Source organism: Myxine glutinosa, chromosome 2 (genome assembly GCF_964187855.1).
Source record: "Myxine glutinosa chromosome 2, kmMyxGlut1.1, whole genome shotgun sequence".
Classification (NCBI taxonomy): Eukaryota; Metazoa; Chordata; class Myxini; order Myxiniformes; family Myxinidae; genus Myxine; species Myxine glutinosa.
Genome location: NC_136262.1, coordinates 91,682,279 through 91,699,833, shown reverse-complemented (window position 1 = coordinate 91,699,833; position 17,555 = coordinate 91,682,279). Strand labels below are relative to the sequence as shown.

The window sequence follows — 17,555 nt, the reverse complement described above, 5'->3', positions numbered from 1 at the left end:
GCAACGATGTTCGAGTGTTAAATAGTGAAGGGACTAAGATAAACCCCTGTGTGTCAGACCTGGAAATCATTCCTTTGTCCCTTATGGCAACGCACTCCTATAAACACTTAGATAGGTCCTTAGTGCACACATTAATTAGTTCCCCTCCCTTACCACAATGACTGTGGAAAACAGGCAGAAAGCCAGGACAGGGCGCCGCCGATGGGGCCGCAGCCAGCCACACCACCGGCTGGACTAGCAACCAGCCTCGTGGCAAGGCTGGGAGCCATGCCCAGGAGGACTGTTGATTGGGCAGGGGGAAGGGCGAGCAACACCACAGGCGGGAGGCACCCGGCCAATAAGAGGCAGCCAGCAAAAAGGAACATTGGAGGAGAGTCGACGAAGGTCATAAAAGGGCGCGCAGCACGACATTTTCGCTCTTGGCTCTGGGTTTTCATCGCGTGCAGTCGCATTTGCTCTCTCTTGCTCTCTCTCTCTCGTCTGGGCTCTCTCTCCCTTTTGGCCCGTTCTTCTTCGCTGGTTTCTTGACGCAGCACGACATCTTTCGGTCTCTGCGCTTCTCTTCTTCGTGCTGACGGTTCGCTCTTGGTGTGGAGTGGTGCTTGGAGCGGTGCTCGGCCCTTCGCGGTGCTGTTGATGCAGGGAGCGAGTGTTGGTGCTGAGCGGGCAGGACCTCGTGGTGTGTGAAAGCGAGGCGAAGCGTGCTAGCGGACGAAGGGTTTCTTCGCGCCGGAGCTTGGAGCCGCGTGTGGGCAAGACGACGAACAGATAAGGCCGCACCCCACATTCCCCGAACATAACGAACGTATCTTTTCATAATTCATTCCCTCATCTCGTATTTGAAGTCTGTGTGGGGACGTCCTGATTAGGACATTTATTACCGGCGCGTGCTTTTCCTGTCCCGCTATCCTTGTGAATAAACCCTTGTATTATTTTTCTGTATATATCTCAACGCAGTTTTCCGTGTGGTTTATTTAACAGGTAAGACTGCAGGGATCTTGCGCTGCCCCTCCATCCTGCACAATTTTGTATAGCTGTCCGCCATTGAGTTTTCGCCTCAACAGCTAAGGCCTTCGCAATCGGCTTCCGTGACCGTCTGATTTTAATCAAAGGCGGCCACACGACAAATGGTATTCAGCAGTGGGATTTGAACCTGATTACAACTGGTGTCAAGAGTGAGAATCTGGGCCCATAGGACAATTTTTTTGTCCACGGCTACGATCGACACGGTCGGGCGTACATCGCGCCCGGCATTCGGACGCAAAATTTTCATAGTCGAGGCGGAGAAATTTACATCGTCGATTGGGCACACGAAGTTTTCCGATGATGTGACACATATCGCGTCTTCGGAAAATTTAAATTTTGTTTTTGGAGTTAAAATAAATACGCGCGCGGGAAACGACCTTCCTCAAAGCGGATGTCGGAGGTCGGTGAAATGGAGATGCGTAGCGAGGCTTCTGTCAGTTCGGAAGGTGAGCTGGAGGTGGGGGAATTGGAGGTTAGTCTTGGAACCTCCCCCGTCCCGAGCACCAACCCATCCCCCTCCCCTACTGGGGAGCCGGGAACAATAATTGGAACCGCCCCGATAACCGACCAGATTTTGGATCGATTATTTAGGGAGATTAAAGCCCAGAATGAGAAAATGAATAACAACATGAGGGAAATACAGAATGAATTGAAGGACGAAATGAGGGGAATGAGTAATGAGATGGAGGAAATGAAAAATGAACTAAAGGGAGAGATGGGGGAAATGAAAAATGAACTAAAGGCAGAGATGGGAGAAATGAACAATAAAATGGAGTCTCAGAGTGAGCGATTGGAAAAGATGGAGTCCCAGGGGAATGAATTTAGGGAAGGAATGAAAAGAATGAGTGATAGTTTGGAAGGAAAGGTAGAGGGAATGAATGAACGAAGGAGTGAACCGGGGAAGGAAACACAGGAGAAGCCAAGGGTGGCAGAATTTGAATCGGAACGGGGGGAAGCCAAATTGGGAATTGCACCGGGAATGGCAATTGAAGGAAATTGGGAAGGTAGGGAAGGAAATTCACAGGTAAATGCTGGCCTGGAGGTTTATCGGGGCCGGGTGGATGCCGCAACACCTCAACCCGGGGATGAATTGGAGTGTTTGCAGCACAAGGGCGGTTGTGCAGTGCAACAGGAGATAACAATAGGGGGGGTCCGAGTAATGGAGCCGGACCGGGTATTTATTGATAAAGGCCTGTGGGGGCCGCAAATTATTAATGGGGATGTACATGATGTGACACAGCGGCTGGGGACCTGGGACAGTCCCATGGAGGTAGAGGTTGACCAGGCCCAAAGGAGTTTGGGGGTTGAGGTGAGTCGGTCTGAGCAGATGGTTGTGGTGACCGAGGGGACCCTGACCATACACTGCAATTTGGCAACGGAGGCTCCGAAATTGAACAACCAGTTCAATTTGAACAACCAAGAAAGAGCCTCCGACGATATGGTCCCCGTAGGGAATGTGGACCAGCTGCGGGAGGGGCAGAACAACCTGTGGTAGGGGTTGTTACCAGCAGCTGCGGTTTGGGATGGGAAATCAAAATTTCTAAAAGGAAATTTAAAGTTAAATTAAAATGGGAAAGTGATTTGGAGCAGCCATGGAGGGAGTTGGTCCCCGGGCTGTGGGATGTGGACCAGGAGAGGTCATTGGGGATGGCCTCGGGCAAAAGTTGCCCCTTTCGAAATTTGGTGATGCCAGGCAGCTGGGGGGCTGGGCTGGCGAGATTTCGACATTGGGTCCAGCCATGAGTGTCGAGGTATGATCTGGGCCCCACGGGGAGTCTGGTGGAGTGTGGCGTCGCTTGTCCGTCGGGGCGCCACCCGAGCGTGTGGCTTGGGCCGGCAGGGTCACCGGACCCTGGTGGGGGTTAAGACCTCCGGGGGGGGGGTGGGTCCGAGGTGGTTTCTCAAGCCTGGGATGGCATTTATTGAGGACCACTAGGGGGAGCGGAAATTTAGGGCCCGCGGAAATGTCCATTTCCATTTCCGTGGACAGGGCCCGCGGAAATTTAGGGGTGCATTGGGATGGCCCGGTGTGTACCCCGGTTTAGAATAGGTACACCGTATCCCTGCGTGTCGTAAGAGGCGACTAAAAGGGTTGGCGTCAGGAAGGTCATCCGGCCATAAAACATTGCCTCAAAAAGGGAACCATGACAATTACAACTACATATGGGCAGGGTACAGCCCGAATTACCCCATGGGGTACCTCACTCCCTCTCGTCAAAACTCAAGGTGGGGAACCCGATTGAAGCAAGGGTGGAAATCACTCCATTTATGACGACGAAACGTCTGATGCCCCACGTGGAGATTGGTTTCTGAGGTTTGGGACATGGAATGTAGGGACAATGACAGGGAGATCAGGAGAAGTGGTGGAAGTATTGGTCAGAAGAAGAGTGGACATATGTTGTGTGCAGGAGACGAAATGGAAGGGAAGTGGTGTGAGAATGGTGAAGGGTAGGCAGGGACAGAAATACAAGTTTGTGTGGCAAGGGTGCCCGGAAGGCGTACATGGTGTTGGTGTCCTGTTTTCTGAGGAGTTTATAGACAGTGTGGTGAGTGTGACTAGAGTGAGTGAAAGGTTGGTGATGGTGAAAATGATGATTGGAAAGCTCTTGGTGAACGTCATCTCGCGATATGCTCCGCAGGTCGGTCGGAGCAATGAAGAGAGGGACAAGTTCTGGTGTGCGATAGAGAAGCTGATGGAAAACGTGAAAGATAAAGAAGTTGTTGTGGTAGGAGGAGACCTAAATGGACATGTGGTCAGGAGTATGGATGGTTTTGAGGGAGTTCATGGGGGTTACGGATATGGTGTGAGGAATGGAGAAGGTGAAAGGATTTTGGAGTTTGCTGATGGGGCTGGTTTGTTGATTTGTAATATGCAGTTCCAGAAAGAGGGTAATACGCTTGTTACATACACGTCAGGTGGGTCGACGACAATCGTTGACGACCTGATCGTGCATAGGCGAGATAGGGGGCACCTCCGGGACACAAAGGTGATCCCGGGGGAGGAGGCTGTTTCACAGCACCACTTGGTTGTCTGTGACATAATGGTGAAAGGTGCTCGGAGTGCTCGGCGGGTGAAGTACGAACCGAGAATGAAGGCGTGGACGTTGAAAGAGGTGACAGTTAGGGACGCATTAAAAGAGAGGCTGAGTATGGTAGAGGATGATGTGGTGTTGTTGTTGTTGTTGTTGTTGAATGAATGATCGTTTTAAGGCCATTTTCCCCACTATAGCGAGGGTTAGCCTCTTACTAAGTGAGTATCTTACTATAATTTACTAAATGTCCGTCTGTCTGTCTGTCCGTCCGTTCCCAGGTACCGCAAAAATGGCTGAACCGATCACAACTAAATTTTGGGTGGGTAATCCTGGGACCCCCTGGAGTAAAATAGGCTATTGTAGCGGTTACCGGAAGCATGACACAATTACCGTGCACCGGCCGATGACGCAACCGGCGAGCGGTCACGTGTCCGGACACGCCCGGGCGTGTCCAGACTTGCCCTTCTCGGGCGAACACGTGACTTACCGATTTTGCATACCACGCCCCGCCTGAGAGCCGTGGCTTTTGTGTGTTCAGTTTGCGATATAAATTGCCGCCCGTTCGAGGGGCAGATTCAGTGTGCTTTTGAGTTCTTTGGTTTTGAGCTAAATAAATAGCTCGGTGAAACTTCGTTCCTGTGTCGTCCATTTTGTCTGGCTTTATAGTGCGAGCACAGCTCCCACAATTGGTGACCCCTTTCTACGAACACGGCGATGGAGTCAGCTGTAGCTTTGAAGCTCCCAGGCTTTTGGGAATCTCACGCAGCCGTTTGGTTTGCTCAAGCCGATTCTCAATTCACCCTGCGGAACATCACGGAGGACACGATGCGCTACCACCATGTGGTCTCTGCGCTCACCGCCTCCTCCGCTGCCCGGGTTCTGAGCTTCCTCCAGCACCCGCCGAACGCCGACAAATACGGCGCGCTCAAAGGCCTACTCCTCGGTGCGTTTGGACTCACGGAGACCGAACGCGCACAACAACTACTACACCTCCCGGAGCTGGGTGAGGCCCGTCCATCCAAAAGCATGGACCACATGCTTGCTCTTCTCGGTGACCACAGCCCGGACTTCCTCTTCCGCGAGCCATTCCTCCAGCGGCTACCCGGGCAGGTACGGTTAGCTTTGGCTAATTCGCCCATCACGGACCCTCGCACCCTGGCCAAGGAGGCCGATAAATTTTTCTCGGCCAGGCGACACGTCGGAGCGGCCGCCTGGAACCCTGGGCCGACCGAGGCAACGCCCGCGCCACGACCGGTGCCTCCACCGGCCGAGTCCGCGCCACTGACGGCTGCGGCCGCCGCGACGCCCCGTCGACCGAACCCTACGCGACCGCCAGAGCCTCCACCAGAGCGGACCATGTGCTATTACCACGCCAGGTTCGGGCAGAAGGCCAGAACGTGCCGCCCACCGTGCACTTTCGGCGGGTCGGGAAACGACCAGGCCGGCGCTCGCTGCCTGCCATGAGCGTCGGCCATTCAGGCAGCCTTCTGTTTATCACGGAAACAGAGACAGGCGGCGTTTTTTGTGTGACACCGGCGCTCAGCTGAGCGTGATACCCACCTCGGTGGAGGACAAACAGGCCGCGCTATGCGGCCCCGCCTTGGTCGCCGCAAACGGCTCCTCCATCCGCACCTTCGGTTCGCGCAGCGTCGCATTCTGCTTTGGGGGCCAGCGCTTCAGGTGGGACTTCATCACGGCGAACGTGCCCATGGCCTTGCTGGGTGCAGATTTTCTTTGTGCGCATCGGCTTTTGGTTGACGTCAAACGGCGTCGGCTCATCAACGCGGAGACCTTCAGCTCGCTCGCTTGCTCATTGAGCGGCTCTGCTCCGACCAAGCTAGCCTGCGCGCTCCCGGCCACGGACGATTTCACCCGCCTGCTCGCCGAGTTTCCAGCCCTCACGCAGCCGACGTTTTCGGCCGTCGCCGTCAAGCATGGCGTCGAACACCACATCCCGACCACAGGTCCACCGGTCTACGCCAGGGCTCGCCGCCTCAACCCGGCCAAACTCGCCGTGGCGAAGGCGGAATTCGATGCGCTGGAGCGATTGGGCATTGTGCGGCGCTCGAATAGCGCGTGGGCCTCGCCCCTGCACATCGTGCCCAAACCGGGTGGCGGATGGCGACCATGTGGCGATTACCGCCGCCTCAACGACGCCACCACCCCCGACCGGTACCCGATACCACACATACAGGACTTTTCCGCCCGTTTGGCGGGGCGGGTGATCTTCTCCAAGGTCGACCTTATTCGGGGCTACCACCAGGTACCTGTCCGGCCGGCCGACGTTCCGAAGACGGCTGCATTTACACCTTTTGGCCTCTTCGAGTTCCTCCGAATGCCGTTCGGCCTTAAGAACGCGGCCCAGGCCTTCCAGCGGCTGATGGACAGTGTGCTGCGCGATCTCACCTTTCTGTTCGTCTACCTGGATGACATTCTCATCGCCAGCACTTCACGGGCGGAGCACCTCGTCCACCTGCGCATGCTTTTCGAGCGCCTCGGCCAGCACGGCTTCATCATCAACCCGGCGAAATGCCAGTTTGGTGTAACGGCCGTCGACTTCCTGGAGCACCGCATCACGAAGCGCGGGGCCGTCCCGCTGCCTACCAAGGTGGAGGCAGTCACAAGTTTCCCGCGCCCCCGCTCCATCAAGGCCCTACAGGAATTTTTGGGGATGGTAAATTTTTACCACCGGTTCGTGCCTCGCGCCGCCCAACTCATGCGCCCCCTGTACGAAGCCCTCCGGGGCAAGCCAGCCAAGCACGACGTCGCCTGGACCACAGAGATGGACGCGGCGTTCACGGGCGCTAAGCTGGCCCTCGCCAACGCGACCATGCTGGCACACCCGGCGCTCGACGCACCCATCGCCCTCACCACGGACGCTTCCGACTACGCGGTGGGCGCCGTGCATGAACAGTGGGTGAACGATGCTTGGCAACCGCTGGCCTTCTTCAGCCGGCAGCTTCGCCCTAACGAGCGCAAGTATAGCGCTTTCGACCGCGAGCTCCTCGGTCTTTACCTGGCCGTTCGCCACTTCCGCCATCTTTTGGAGGGCTGCCCGTTCATGGCCTTTGTGGACCACAAACCCCTGGTCTTCGCCATGGCCAAGGTTACGGAGCCGTGGTCGGCCCGCCAGCAGCGCCACCTCTCCGCCGTGTCCGAATTTACGACGGACATCCGGCACGTTGCGGGCAAGGACAACGCTGTGGCCGATTGCCTTTCCCGGTCCGGCGCGAACGCCGTCCACCTGGGTGTGGACTTCGCCCGCATGGCGGCCGACCAGACCGCCGCCCCCTCGGTGCAAGCCCTCCGGACAGCGGACACAGTCCTGCGGTTGGCCGACGTCCCCTTCAAGGACACAGGCACAGTTCTCCTGTGCGACGTTTCCCTGGGCCAACCTCGCCCTATCGTGCCCACCGGATGGCAACGGCGCATTTTTGACGCCCTTCACGGCCTTTCCCACCCGGGCCGGAAGGCATCACAGAAGCTCGTGGCAGCAAAGTTCGTCTGGCACGGGCTCCGCAAGGACATCCGCGACTGGGCCAATGCCTGTGTCGCTTGCCAGCGCGCGTAGGTCCACCGGCACACCCAGGCCCCGTTGGCACCATTCGACGTGCCCGCGCGGCGCTTCGACCACCTCAATATGGACCTGGTGGGACCCCTTCCCTCCTCGCGGGGTTTCACCCACCTCCTCACGATGGTGGACAGGACCACCAGGTGGCCGGAGGCCGTCCCGCTGGCATCAACAACATCCGCCGACGTGGTGCAGGCCTTCATTGGCACTTGGATTGCCCGTTTCGGCGCGCCCTCGGACATCTCCTCCGACAGAGGCCCGCAATTCACCTCCGAGCTTCGGGGCGCGGTCGCCCAGGCCTTGGGGGTCAAGCTTCACCGCACCACGGCCTACCACCCCCAAGCCGACGGCTTGTGCGAGCGGTTCCACCGCTCGATGAAGGCCGCTCTCAGAGCCAGCCTCCAGGATGACGGTTGGGCCGACAGGCTCCCGTGGGTCCTATTGGGCCTCCGAACGGCCCCTAAAGAGGACCTCCAGGCTTCCACCGCCGAGCTGGTCTACGGCCAGCCACTGCGCGTGCCGGGCAAATTCATCCCTGATGCCACCGGCCCCTGGTCCCCTTCAAGGACACAGGCACAGTTCTCCCGGACACAGGCATGCTTCAAGGACACAGGCACGCTCGCCAACGCTGGAACCTCCAGGAGGCCGCCAGGAGATTTTCCCCCGTGCCCACGTCCCACCACGGCTGCCGCCAACCCCACGTCCCCCCAGCACTTCGCACTGCGGAGTACGTTTTTATCCGGCACGACGCACACCGGGGACCGCTCCGGCCACCGTACGATGGACCTTTCCGGGTCCTGCAGAGGGACGACAAGTCATTCATCATCGACATCGGCGGCAAGCCAGACCGCATCTCCGTGTACCGCCTCAAGCCGGCCCATTTGGACCTCGACCAACCTCCACGGTTGGCCCTTCCTCCACGACGGGGCCGTCCCCCGTCAACCAAGCCCCCCACCCGACCATCCACCGCCACGCCGCCTACCACCCCCACACGAATCGCCAGGGGTCGTTTCGGCCGGGTCATCAGGACCCCCCTCAAACTGACTCTCCCGGTGCAGGTTAATTCTGGGGGGCGCATGTAGCGGTTACCGGAAGCATGACACAATTACCGTGCACCGGCCGATGATGCAACCGGCGAGCGGTCACGTGTCCGGACTCGCCCGGGCGTGTCCAGACTTGCCCTTCTCGGGCGAACACGTGACTTACCGATTTTGCATACCACGCCCCGCCTGAGAGGCGTGGCTTTTGTGTGTTCAGTTTGCGATATAAATTGCCGCCCGTTCGAGGGGCAGATTCAGTGTGCTTTTGAGTTCTTTGGTTTTGAGCTCAATAAATAGCTCGGTGAAACTTCGTTCCTGTGTCGTCCATTTTGTCTGGCTTTATAGTGCGAGCACAGCTCCCACACTATATTGTTTTTCTAATTTCAGCTTTGGTCTCCAGCATTTTCAGGTTTGGACTCCCGCCTAACGTTATTGTCCCGGGTACTGCAAAAACGGCTGCACCAATCGCAATGATACACCTCCATGCCCGTGGGATTCCCAAGGGTGACCCCACTAGTAGTATTAATTTATGATTCAAATGATGCTGCTTGGAATGAAAATAGAGATATTGAGTTTAAATATGAATGAGGAAATGACGTGAGGGTTTCTACTTTCTAACCGTGACATTCGCGGATTCACCACATGCAGATTCCCCATTGACTGGGGATAGAACCATTCAGACAGGGTATGTTATTTTTAATGTTTTTTTACTTTGCTGTCAAAGTAAAAGGGTTGGCGTCAGGAAGGTTTTACGGTGAATCAAGGTCACCAAGGTTTTACGGACCTGCTGTCAATGCCTGACGTTCGACTATAGGTGGCACAGGAATGTTGAATTTATTGGTTCATCGTTTCCCATTCACGGTTTTTTGCCCATGTCATTCACGAACCAGCTGTCCATGTCTGACGTTCGACTGAAGGTCGCACAGCAATGTGGAATTTATTTGTTCTATGGTTTAGCATTCAACGTTTCCGCATTGGTTGCTTGCTTTTGGCTTCCCACCCCTGCATAGAACGGTTACCTCACTTGTATTGAAATAATCCACATTCAAAGTACACAATCGACTTATGGTATAACTGCACATCAAAAATATTATGGTTAACTTAGACAACATTGTCAAACTGTGCTTAAGGACATTTTAGAGCACAATATTAAAGTAGGTGACAAAAGAGCATTATATTAAAGCTCATCTGTGTGTGGTCTTATACACATTCACACACAAACACACACCCAATCACCTATTGCAATACCCTCTTCCTCCTTTTGGGAATGAGTGATGCTATTAATAATAATATAATAATCTATATGTAATAAAACAAGTGTTTGTATGTATCTATATCTGCTCTATACCCATTGGTCAGACAGCTGGCCTGACATCACCTACAATTGTAACCTGAAACAATCATACATCCACCATTTTGGTAAGACTAAGACTCTTCGGTGTGATCTTCACAATCGCCATGCTCTCCCTATAAGTTTTCCGTTCAGTGTAAAACAACCTAAGCGACTGGTAAAAGGATCATCAAATATCGAAAGGTTGGAGATTATAGGCGTCATGGGCCTTGTGAAGACGATAGTACTTTCAGGCCTTAGGCATCATATCTCTGATGTCAGTCTATGGGCCAATGCAATTGGAATTATCCGAGTTATTTAACCACAATATCTACATGTTTTTCTTTTTTTTGTATACAAGATCGAGGCTCGTGCAAGAGTATTACATATGTGCATATTTTTTGCTTTTGGGAGTGATTGAGACAGCAGTTTGTTGCCTATACACTGCCCAAATAAATGGATATGTCAGAAGAACGTGTTGTACACTTGGAACAAGATCACCATAGGGCGGGTACTCTGCTAGTAATACAGCAACGACTGGAACAGCACTCGTTAGAGCACATATCTCTGCCAGGCTTACCAGTTTACATTTTGTTTTTGAAGTGATTTAAAAGTGATCCCACTGATGGGCCAGAATTGCATTGACATAAACCAAAATCTAATCGGCTTTTTCGTGTCACCTACCCAACTCATCCACCAAGTTTTGTCCATAACTTCTTGAATATATATCGTGTTTAGCCCGATCTCTCAATTATGAAGAATCACTTGAAAATTTTAAAGAATGTCGCATCCGGAATGGGATCTTCACCAAAATCGAATAATTGAATCCGTGTCAGACGCTCAACCTGTCCACCAAGGTTTGTCCAAATCCGTCCATAACCTTTTGAGATATCCTGCCCACTGACAGAAAGACTGAAAACAGACAAACAGACAGGGGTGAAAACATAACATTTGGTGGTGGAGGTAATAATAATGTATAACCATATTCATGACAGGACTTTGCAGTATTCACGGCACGTTAAGAAACATTTCAAGACTACACCCAATCCTGGACAGATCGCCACTCAGTCGCGAGATAGTCCACTGAAAGCGGCACAAATTTGAAATTTGTTCATTGTGCCAGCAATACCTTGGCTCCTATTCGTGCATATCGCCTTGGGGTCTTTAATGTCCACCAAAAAACAGTAACTAGCAGATTGGCCTTCCAGCTTCCAGATCAAAGTCCATCCCGCCAATGGACTTTGATGCCTCGCCCCCGGATTCAAAGCTCCATGGTGACAATTTATACCCGAGTCAAGATTCAAACCCAGACTAGCCAACTCAAAGGTGAGTGGTTCATAGGTATAGGTCATCCTGCCAGCACATGTAGTTAATTTTTATGTTAAAATTACAGTTGCTCAAGCTTTATCACCATTGCATACAATAAATTTAAAGGGATTAGTGGCTCCAAATGAAATCCCTAAATTTACTCTGCATATTTTCGTTATTTATCTTCAAATCAACCAAATATACTTTCATATCGTTTGAATAAACATGCAATCTTTTTCTTGTGCTTAGTCATTCATTTATATATATTTGCACCATAATATATATATATATATATATATAAATTTATTTTTTTTGAGCCTGGTGTTGGCTTAGCGGTTAGGGTGCCGGCTTAGGATGCTAGGATCCTGGGTTCGAATCCCGGTCGATCGCTAAATTAACACCAGGGGGGGTTGACTCAGCCTGTCATCCTTCCGAGGTCGGCAAATTGAGTACCAGCTTGCTGGGATGAATGATCCCGGTGTGTACCCCGGTTTAGTATAGGTACACCGTATCCCTGCGCATCGTAAGAGACGACTAAGGGTTGGCGCCAGGAAGGGCATCCGGCCATAAAAACATTGCCTCAAACAGGGAACCATGATTGTCATGGGGCCCGCAAGGCTAACCCCTGCTCTAGTGGGGAAAATGGCCTTAAAACGATCATTCATTCATTCATTCATTCATTCATATATATATAAATTTTTAAAATAAATTTAATTAACCATTTACGCACAGAAAATATCACAATTATCATGGTGTATCTTTTCTTTTTCAATATGTACAGTAGAATATTTTTTACCTTACCATAAAATATGAGGATTTGTGAGGTCTTGTAATTATATAGTACATCCTTACTGACCAGGGCAATATCTCTCTTGCCTAAATATAATGATAGTATGAGTTCCCTTACAAGAAATTTGACGCAGGAGGTCACCTGCGTCAATTTAGGCCCATCTAAGCCTTTGCTATTATTACCAACTTATGGTTGTTTGTCCATGCTCTATACTTTTTAAATGCTGAGTGTCAAACAAGAAAGCGGCAAGGTTTTTAAAGTTTGGTATGACTCTGCTGGGGTTCGGAATGCATTCGAAACGCTACCCTCTCAGACTCAGAGTGGATGCTCTAACCATTAAGCCACCAGAGCTGGTTTAGCCTACACTACCGAAGCTGGTGGTTAGAATTCGATATAGTTAGTATTACGTTAGAATGAAGTTACAAACTGTTAGATTTAAGTTGCAAACTGCAGTCTGCATACATTATCATTATTATTAACCTCCAAAATCGTAGTCCCTTCACTTTCTTGAGGGAAATAGCTTAGTGCTTTCAATCATGTTAACAAATCAATCGTATTTTCCTCTCCAGGCTTCCGGTCAACAGTTTACCATCATCTAATGCCCTCTTCGATCCTTATTCACAATCCCTTGTACTCCCATTACCCCCTATCCATTTTCCTTGCAAGGCTACTATATTTGTGTCCCTCGCATTTATCCTCTTTTCCTATTAATTCATTTCCTTACTTTGTTGTGTCTTCCTGTTATTGCACTGGTGCATTGTTAGTTTGTTGTTGTTGTACTCCCCCCAACTCCTACTTCTTCCCTGGTAACCTTACCTTGCATGAGTCTAAACTTTGTATCAAAAAAAAATCACTTGCTCAAGGCAATGTGCTGTGCCTTTGGCTAAGAAGCCAATAATATTTTGAAACCTTTCCCCCATATAAAGTTTTCTTTTATTGTTCTTAACACTTTAGTGCTTCCCACTTGAGAGTGTGAGTATGTGATGCCACTCGCAAATGTGTGTTTGCAGTGGTAACGGTGTCCGTTCTAAACACTGAAGGGCAGTTGCAGGACTACACGTTTCCTCCACCAGGCCTCGGGTCAAACTCTGTACGCCTCACCGCAAATACTATAAAGAAGCACAGCCGGAACGGTACGTGTGACGAGGTGTGATAAATGTTTAAGTATACATGGAGAATGAATAAAAAGGCAATATATCGAAATATTTAGCTGATATCAATCACGTTAGAACACAAAAACTGTTGGCATAAAAATATAATTTCAAGGGTTGAAAGACTGAGTGAAAATTATTATTCATTCCAGAAAGAAGACAATAAAAACGAGTACTGATAGGATTAGGAATCACATAAAAGTGAGATGAAAAGTGTGCTATGACGGAGCTCAGGAAAAGATAAATGGATTGTTCTAATTTAATTCAAGAACACAGTTATATTGGTATATATTTTGATTGAGGCAAATACACAGATAAAAACTGCACTATTTATCTCCCACAGGTGTCACAAAGGTTGTGATGGTCTTGTATGACCGTCTTTCTGAGTTCCTGTCCACAGACAATGCCTCTGTGAGTGTCGGGGCTAACCTATCCGAATCTGGAGTGTCAGTTGCGGTTGCATCCAGTGTCATCTCAGCATCTATCAATACGGAGTCTAATAGACTCTTCCTGAATGACCCCATTATACTGGTTCTTGAACACAACCAGGTAGGTAGTGATTCAAGGTTTTTAGTTTTGAGATAACTAATGTCTCCACTTGTCCCATAATTCAGCTTATAATGAATCTGCATCATATTAAACAGTATTAGTTATCTTGGTTTATCACAGATAATACTGGTTCCTTGTCAATCTTTTGCTCTTCGCATCATGGAAATGTCCAAAATTTCTTCATTTGAATCCTAGCTTGGTTCACGATCACTATAGCTCTATCTGTTGTGCAACACTTTGTTGCTGTTTGCATCAATAATTGAGAGAAAAACTGTTGCCTCCATTACAATACCAATATTTGCATGTCAGATCACATGGCCATTCACAATACATGACTTTTTTGCATCAGAAAACTTGTTTAGTATTATTTTCTGCAGAAGAAGCCAATTATGTCTTGCCTTATGGGAAGAAATAATTCATAATGTTACAAAATTGATTGAATTCTGTTTTGAGCAGTCATAAAATTTCAGTTATAATTCTTTTTAAAAAGCTTTTTTATACAGGAGTTGAGTCTCATTCATTCATTCATTTAGTGTGCAGTCTGTACGTAGCTGCTGATTTGCATTGTTGCTGGAGGTGTGCCTCTGCCGCTGATGCAGTGACCTCTTTAGGTTAGGGCAGCAATTTGGAATTTGGCCATGGTGCCGGCAATAGCTTGCCTACTCTTAGCGAAGGACACCGTGGGATCTTTAACAGCCATGAACCAAATGCTCGCACATTGGATGCCCGTCTAACATCCATCCGAGGGACAGCACATACAGTGACGCCTCGCCCTGCATGCTAAACACCAGGATGACCGTTTATAGCTGCGCCGAGATTCAAACCCATGCTAGACAGCTCAAAGTGGGGTCTGCTTACCTTACCATGAACAAAACAAAGCTGAACAGTTTACATTTTGTATCCCACTGATAGGCCGGATTCGGATCTTCACAAAAGTCAAATCGATTCTTCTTTATCAGACACCCAACCTGTCCACCAAATTTCGTCCGAATCCTTCCATAACCTTTTGAGATATCCTGCTCACAGACAAACAACAATAATGATGTCATGCAGAGCATGATACTTGCGAATTCCCGAAAAGAAATTTGACCTTAAAATAATTGGTGGTTGAATTAAGTGACCTGATATGAAAATCCTTCTCAAATTTCAAGTCAATTGGATGAAAATTCATGATTTTAGAAATTTGGCATATGTTGATTTTTTGACCTCAAAAATAATTAATTGGTCATTGAATTCAGTAACCTGATATTCAAATCCTGTTCAAATTTGAAGTCAATTGGACGAGAATTGAGTTTTTTAAGAAATTTCACCTGAGTCGTTGATCTTTGACCTTGGCTTATGTTGACCTCAAAAATAATTGGTGCTTGAATTCATTGACCTGATACACAAATTCTCTTCAAATTTCAAGTCTGTCAGATGAAAATTGAGGTTTTTAGAAACATGACCTAGGTTGTTGACCTTTGGCCAATGTTGACCTTTTGACCTCAAAATCAATGGGCTTCTTGCTTACGACCTTTTTTTTTTTAATGTTGGAGGCTCCAGGCACGGACTGTATTATAGCCCTCATCAACGCCAGGCCTTAAATAAAAGAGAGGAAAAGTGTATGATGAAAAGAGTATGGTGTTTGTTTGCGAGAAAGAGGGATTGAAGCTAGCCCGGTAGCTGTAGTTTGAGTGAGACAGAAAGTAAAACCAGCAATCCGGACACAGAGAGTGTAAGATGGTTCCGGGCACCACTTTAACGTTCCTAAGTCAGGTCGTTAGTACCACCCTGGGCGGTTTCTGTCTACAACCTGCTACCACCATTTGGTTAAGTTTCATGAAGAACGGTTTAAAATTATGACCAGAAGGCTATTGATATATACAAACAGAAAGAATAACGCACACGACCAACCAATATACTTGAAAAATCTTCGTTTTTCGCAGGTAACAAACAGAAAGACAGGCAGACAAGGGTGAAAACATAACTCCTCTCTCGACCTTTGCTGGTGGAGGTAATGAGGCAGAAATAATTAATCTGGGGGTTTGAATCCAGAATTATTTTCATGTTAAAGATTAAAGTTGAAACTGCTACAGTTGTATTGACTGTGGCCAGGAAAGGTACATCATGTTCCTTTACCAAAATTAACTCATTTGGAAGAACTTATGCAGCAAGGTATAATATATGAGGAAGTAATGGTCTCAGCTTTATATCATGCCCAGAAGCTTAATTTCCCATTTTAGGCATTACAAAATGACTCCTCAAACAGGACGAGCAAAGGTGCCAGTAAATTGTGTAGTTTTCATGGTAATTCATAAGCAGTGTTTTACATCATGCTGATAACAGGCTGTGAATACTTGCAGGGAGCTTGCTAATGCTTTTAGCATGTATGCTGTTCAGCATTGACTTTTGCATTTTGATTTGACTTTACTTTCAACAGTGTAAGAGCAAATTGTTGGTGGCTTGGCTTGCTGAGCTAAGTAAATACAGTGTTTGAACCAAGGGCTTGAGCACTTGCAGTATGATGAGTGAAATTTGCAATTTTACCAAAATAGCTTTACATGTTTTTGCTTCAAGATTAATTCAAGCAATGCTCGAAATCTTTTCATATTATTAAGTATTAAGATGTTAAGACAGGAAAATAATAATAATAATAATAATAATAATAAAAAAATATATATATATACATACATACATATATATATACAGTATATATATATATATATATATATATATATATATATATATATATATATATATATATATATATATTATATATATATATATATATATATATATATATATATATATATATATATATATATAATATATATATATACAGTGGAACCTTGACTTACGAGTTTAATCCGTTCCGTGACCGAGCTCGTAACTCAAATTGCTCGTATCTCAAATCAAATTTCCCCATTGAAATGCATTGAAATGCTATTAATCCGTTCCAGCCCGCCAAAAACCACACCAATTTTTTTTTAAATATACAGTATATATAAAAATATCTCGCGCTTTATATTTCACCTGTATGCAGCATACAAGTTGGCAGGATGGCCTGGACTGGAGGTACGCACACTTGACTCTAAAGTCTAAACTGTCCAGCCTGGGTTTGAATCCCGACCCAGCTATAACCTGTCATGGGTGAATCACAGGCAGGGTGATTCATCAATGGGTGTACCGCTAAACTGGGTGCCCCGTTTGCGTCCCATTAGTTGTTGGATGTTAAGGATCTCACCGTGTTTTCCACAAAGAGAAGGCGAGCTATCGCCGGCACTCTGAACAAGTTGACGGCAGAGATACTGTACTTGCACGGCATGATAACCACGTGTCGCACGATCTCTTGTCATGGTCCACAAGATTATCACAGAGAGGTGCAGCTTCCAGCGTTTCGAGATCTGATCCAGGCCTATCCAACGAGACCGGTCCCAGCGTTCTAGGCCCGGTGGTTGTCTCAGACGGACCCGACAACGGCAGTGTTCGTTTTAACTCGATTCGATTCGAGCGCCGACGTGCCGGCGAACAAAACCGGTCATATCTTTTGAACGCGTGGCTCGATTTTTACAAAATAAACTTTTTCTTGAAGGTCTGAACCGTGCGCTCAAAACGATACCGAGTTTGACCCTGAGAGAGCCGTTTTGCGCCGGCAAAGGCGCCTTGTGTGACGTGAGGACCACGTCGTGCTGCATAGATTATCATAAATTATCATATCATTATCGGCGGCGTTATATATCATTAGCGCTATACGACAGAGATACTGTACGTGCACGTCA

The 17,555-nt window shown here is 48.6% G+C and overlaps 1 protein-coding gene across 13 annotated transcripts in view; it reads left to right on the top strand.

Annotated features, from left to right (window-relative positions):
- Positions 1–17,555, top strand: part of LOC137421571 (adhesion G protein-coupled receptor L2) — a 638,565-nt gene that overhangs the window by 424,655 nt on the left and 196,355 nt on the right. For all 13 annotated transcript variants that reach the window (XM_068107767.2, XM_078771230.1, XM_068107766.2 and 10 more), the window contains 2 exons: positions 13,108–13,230; positions 13,592–13,797. In XM_068107767.2, the coding sequence (XP_067963868.2) occupies positions 13,108–13,230; positions 13,592–13,797 (329 nt within the window). The remainder of the gene's footprint in view (positions 1–13,107; positions 13,231–13,591; positions 13,798–17,555) is intronic.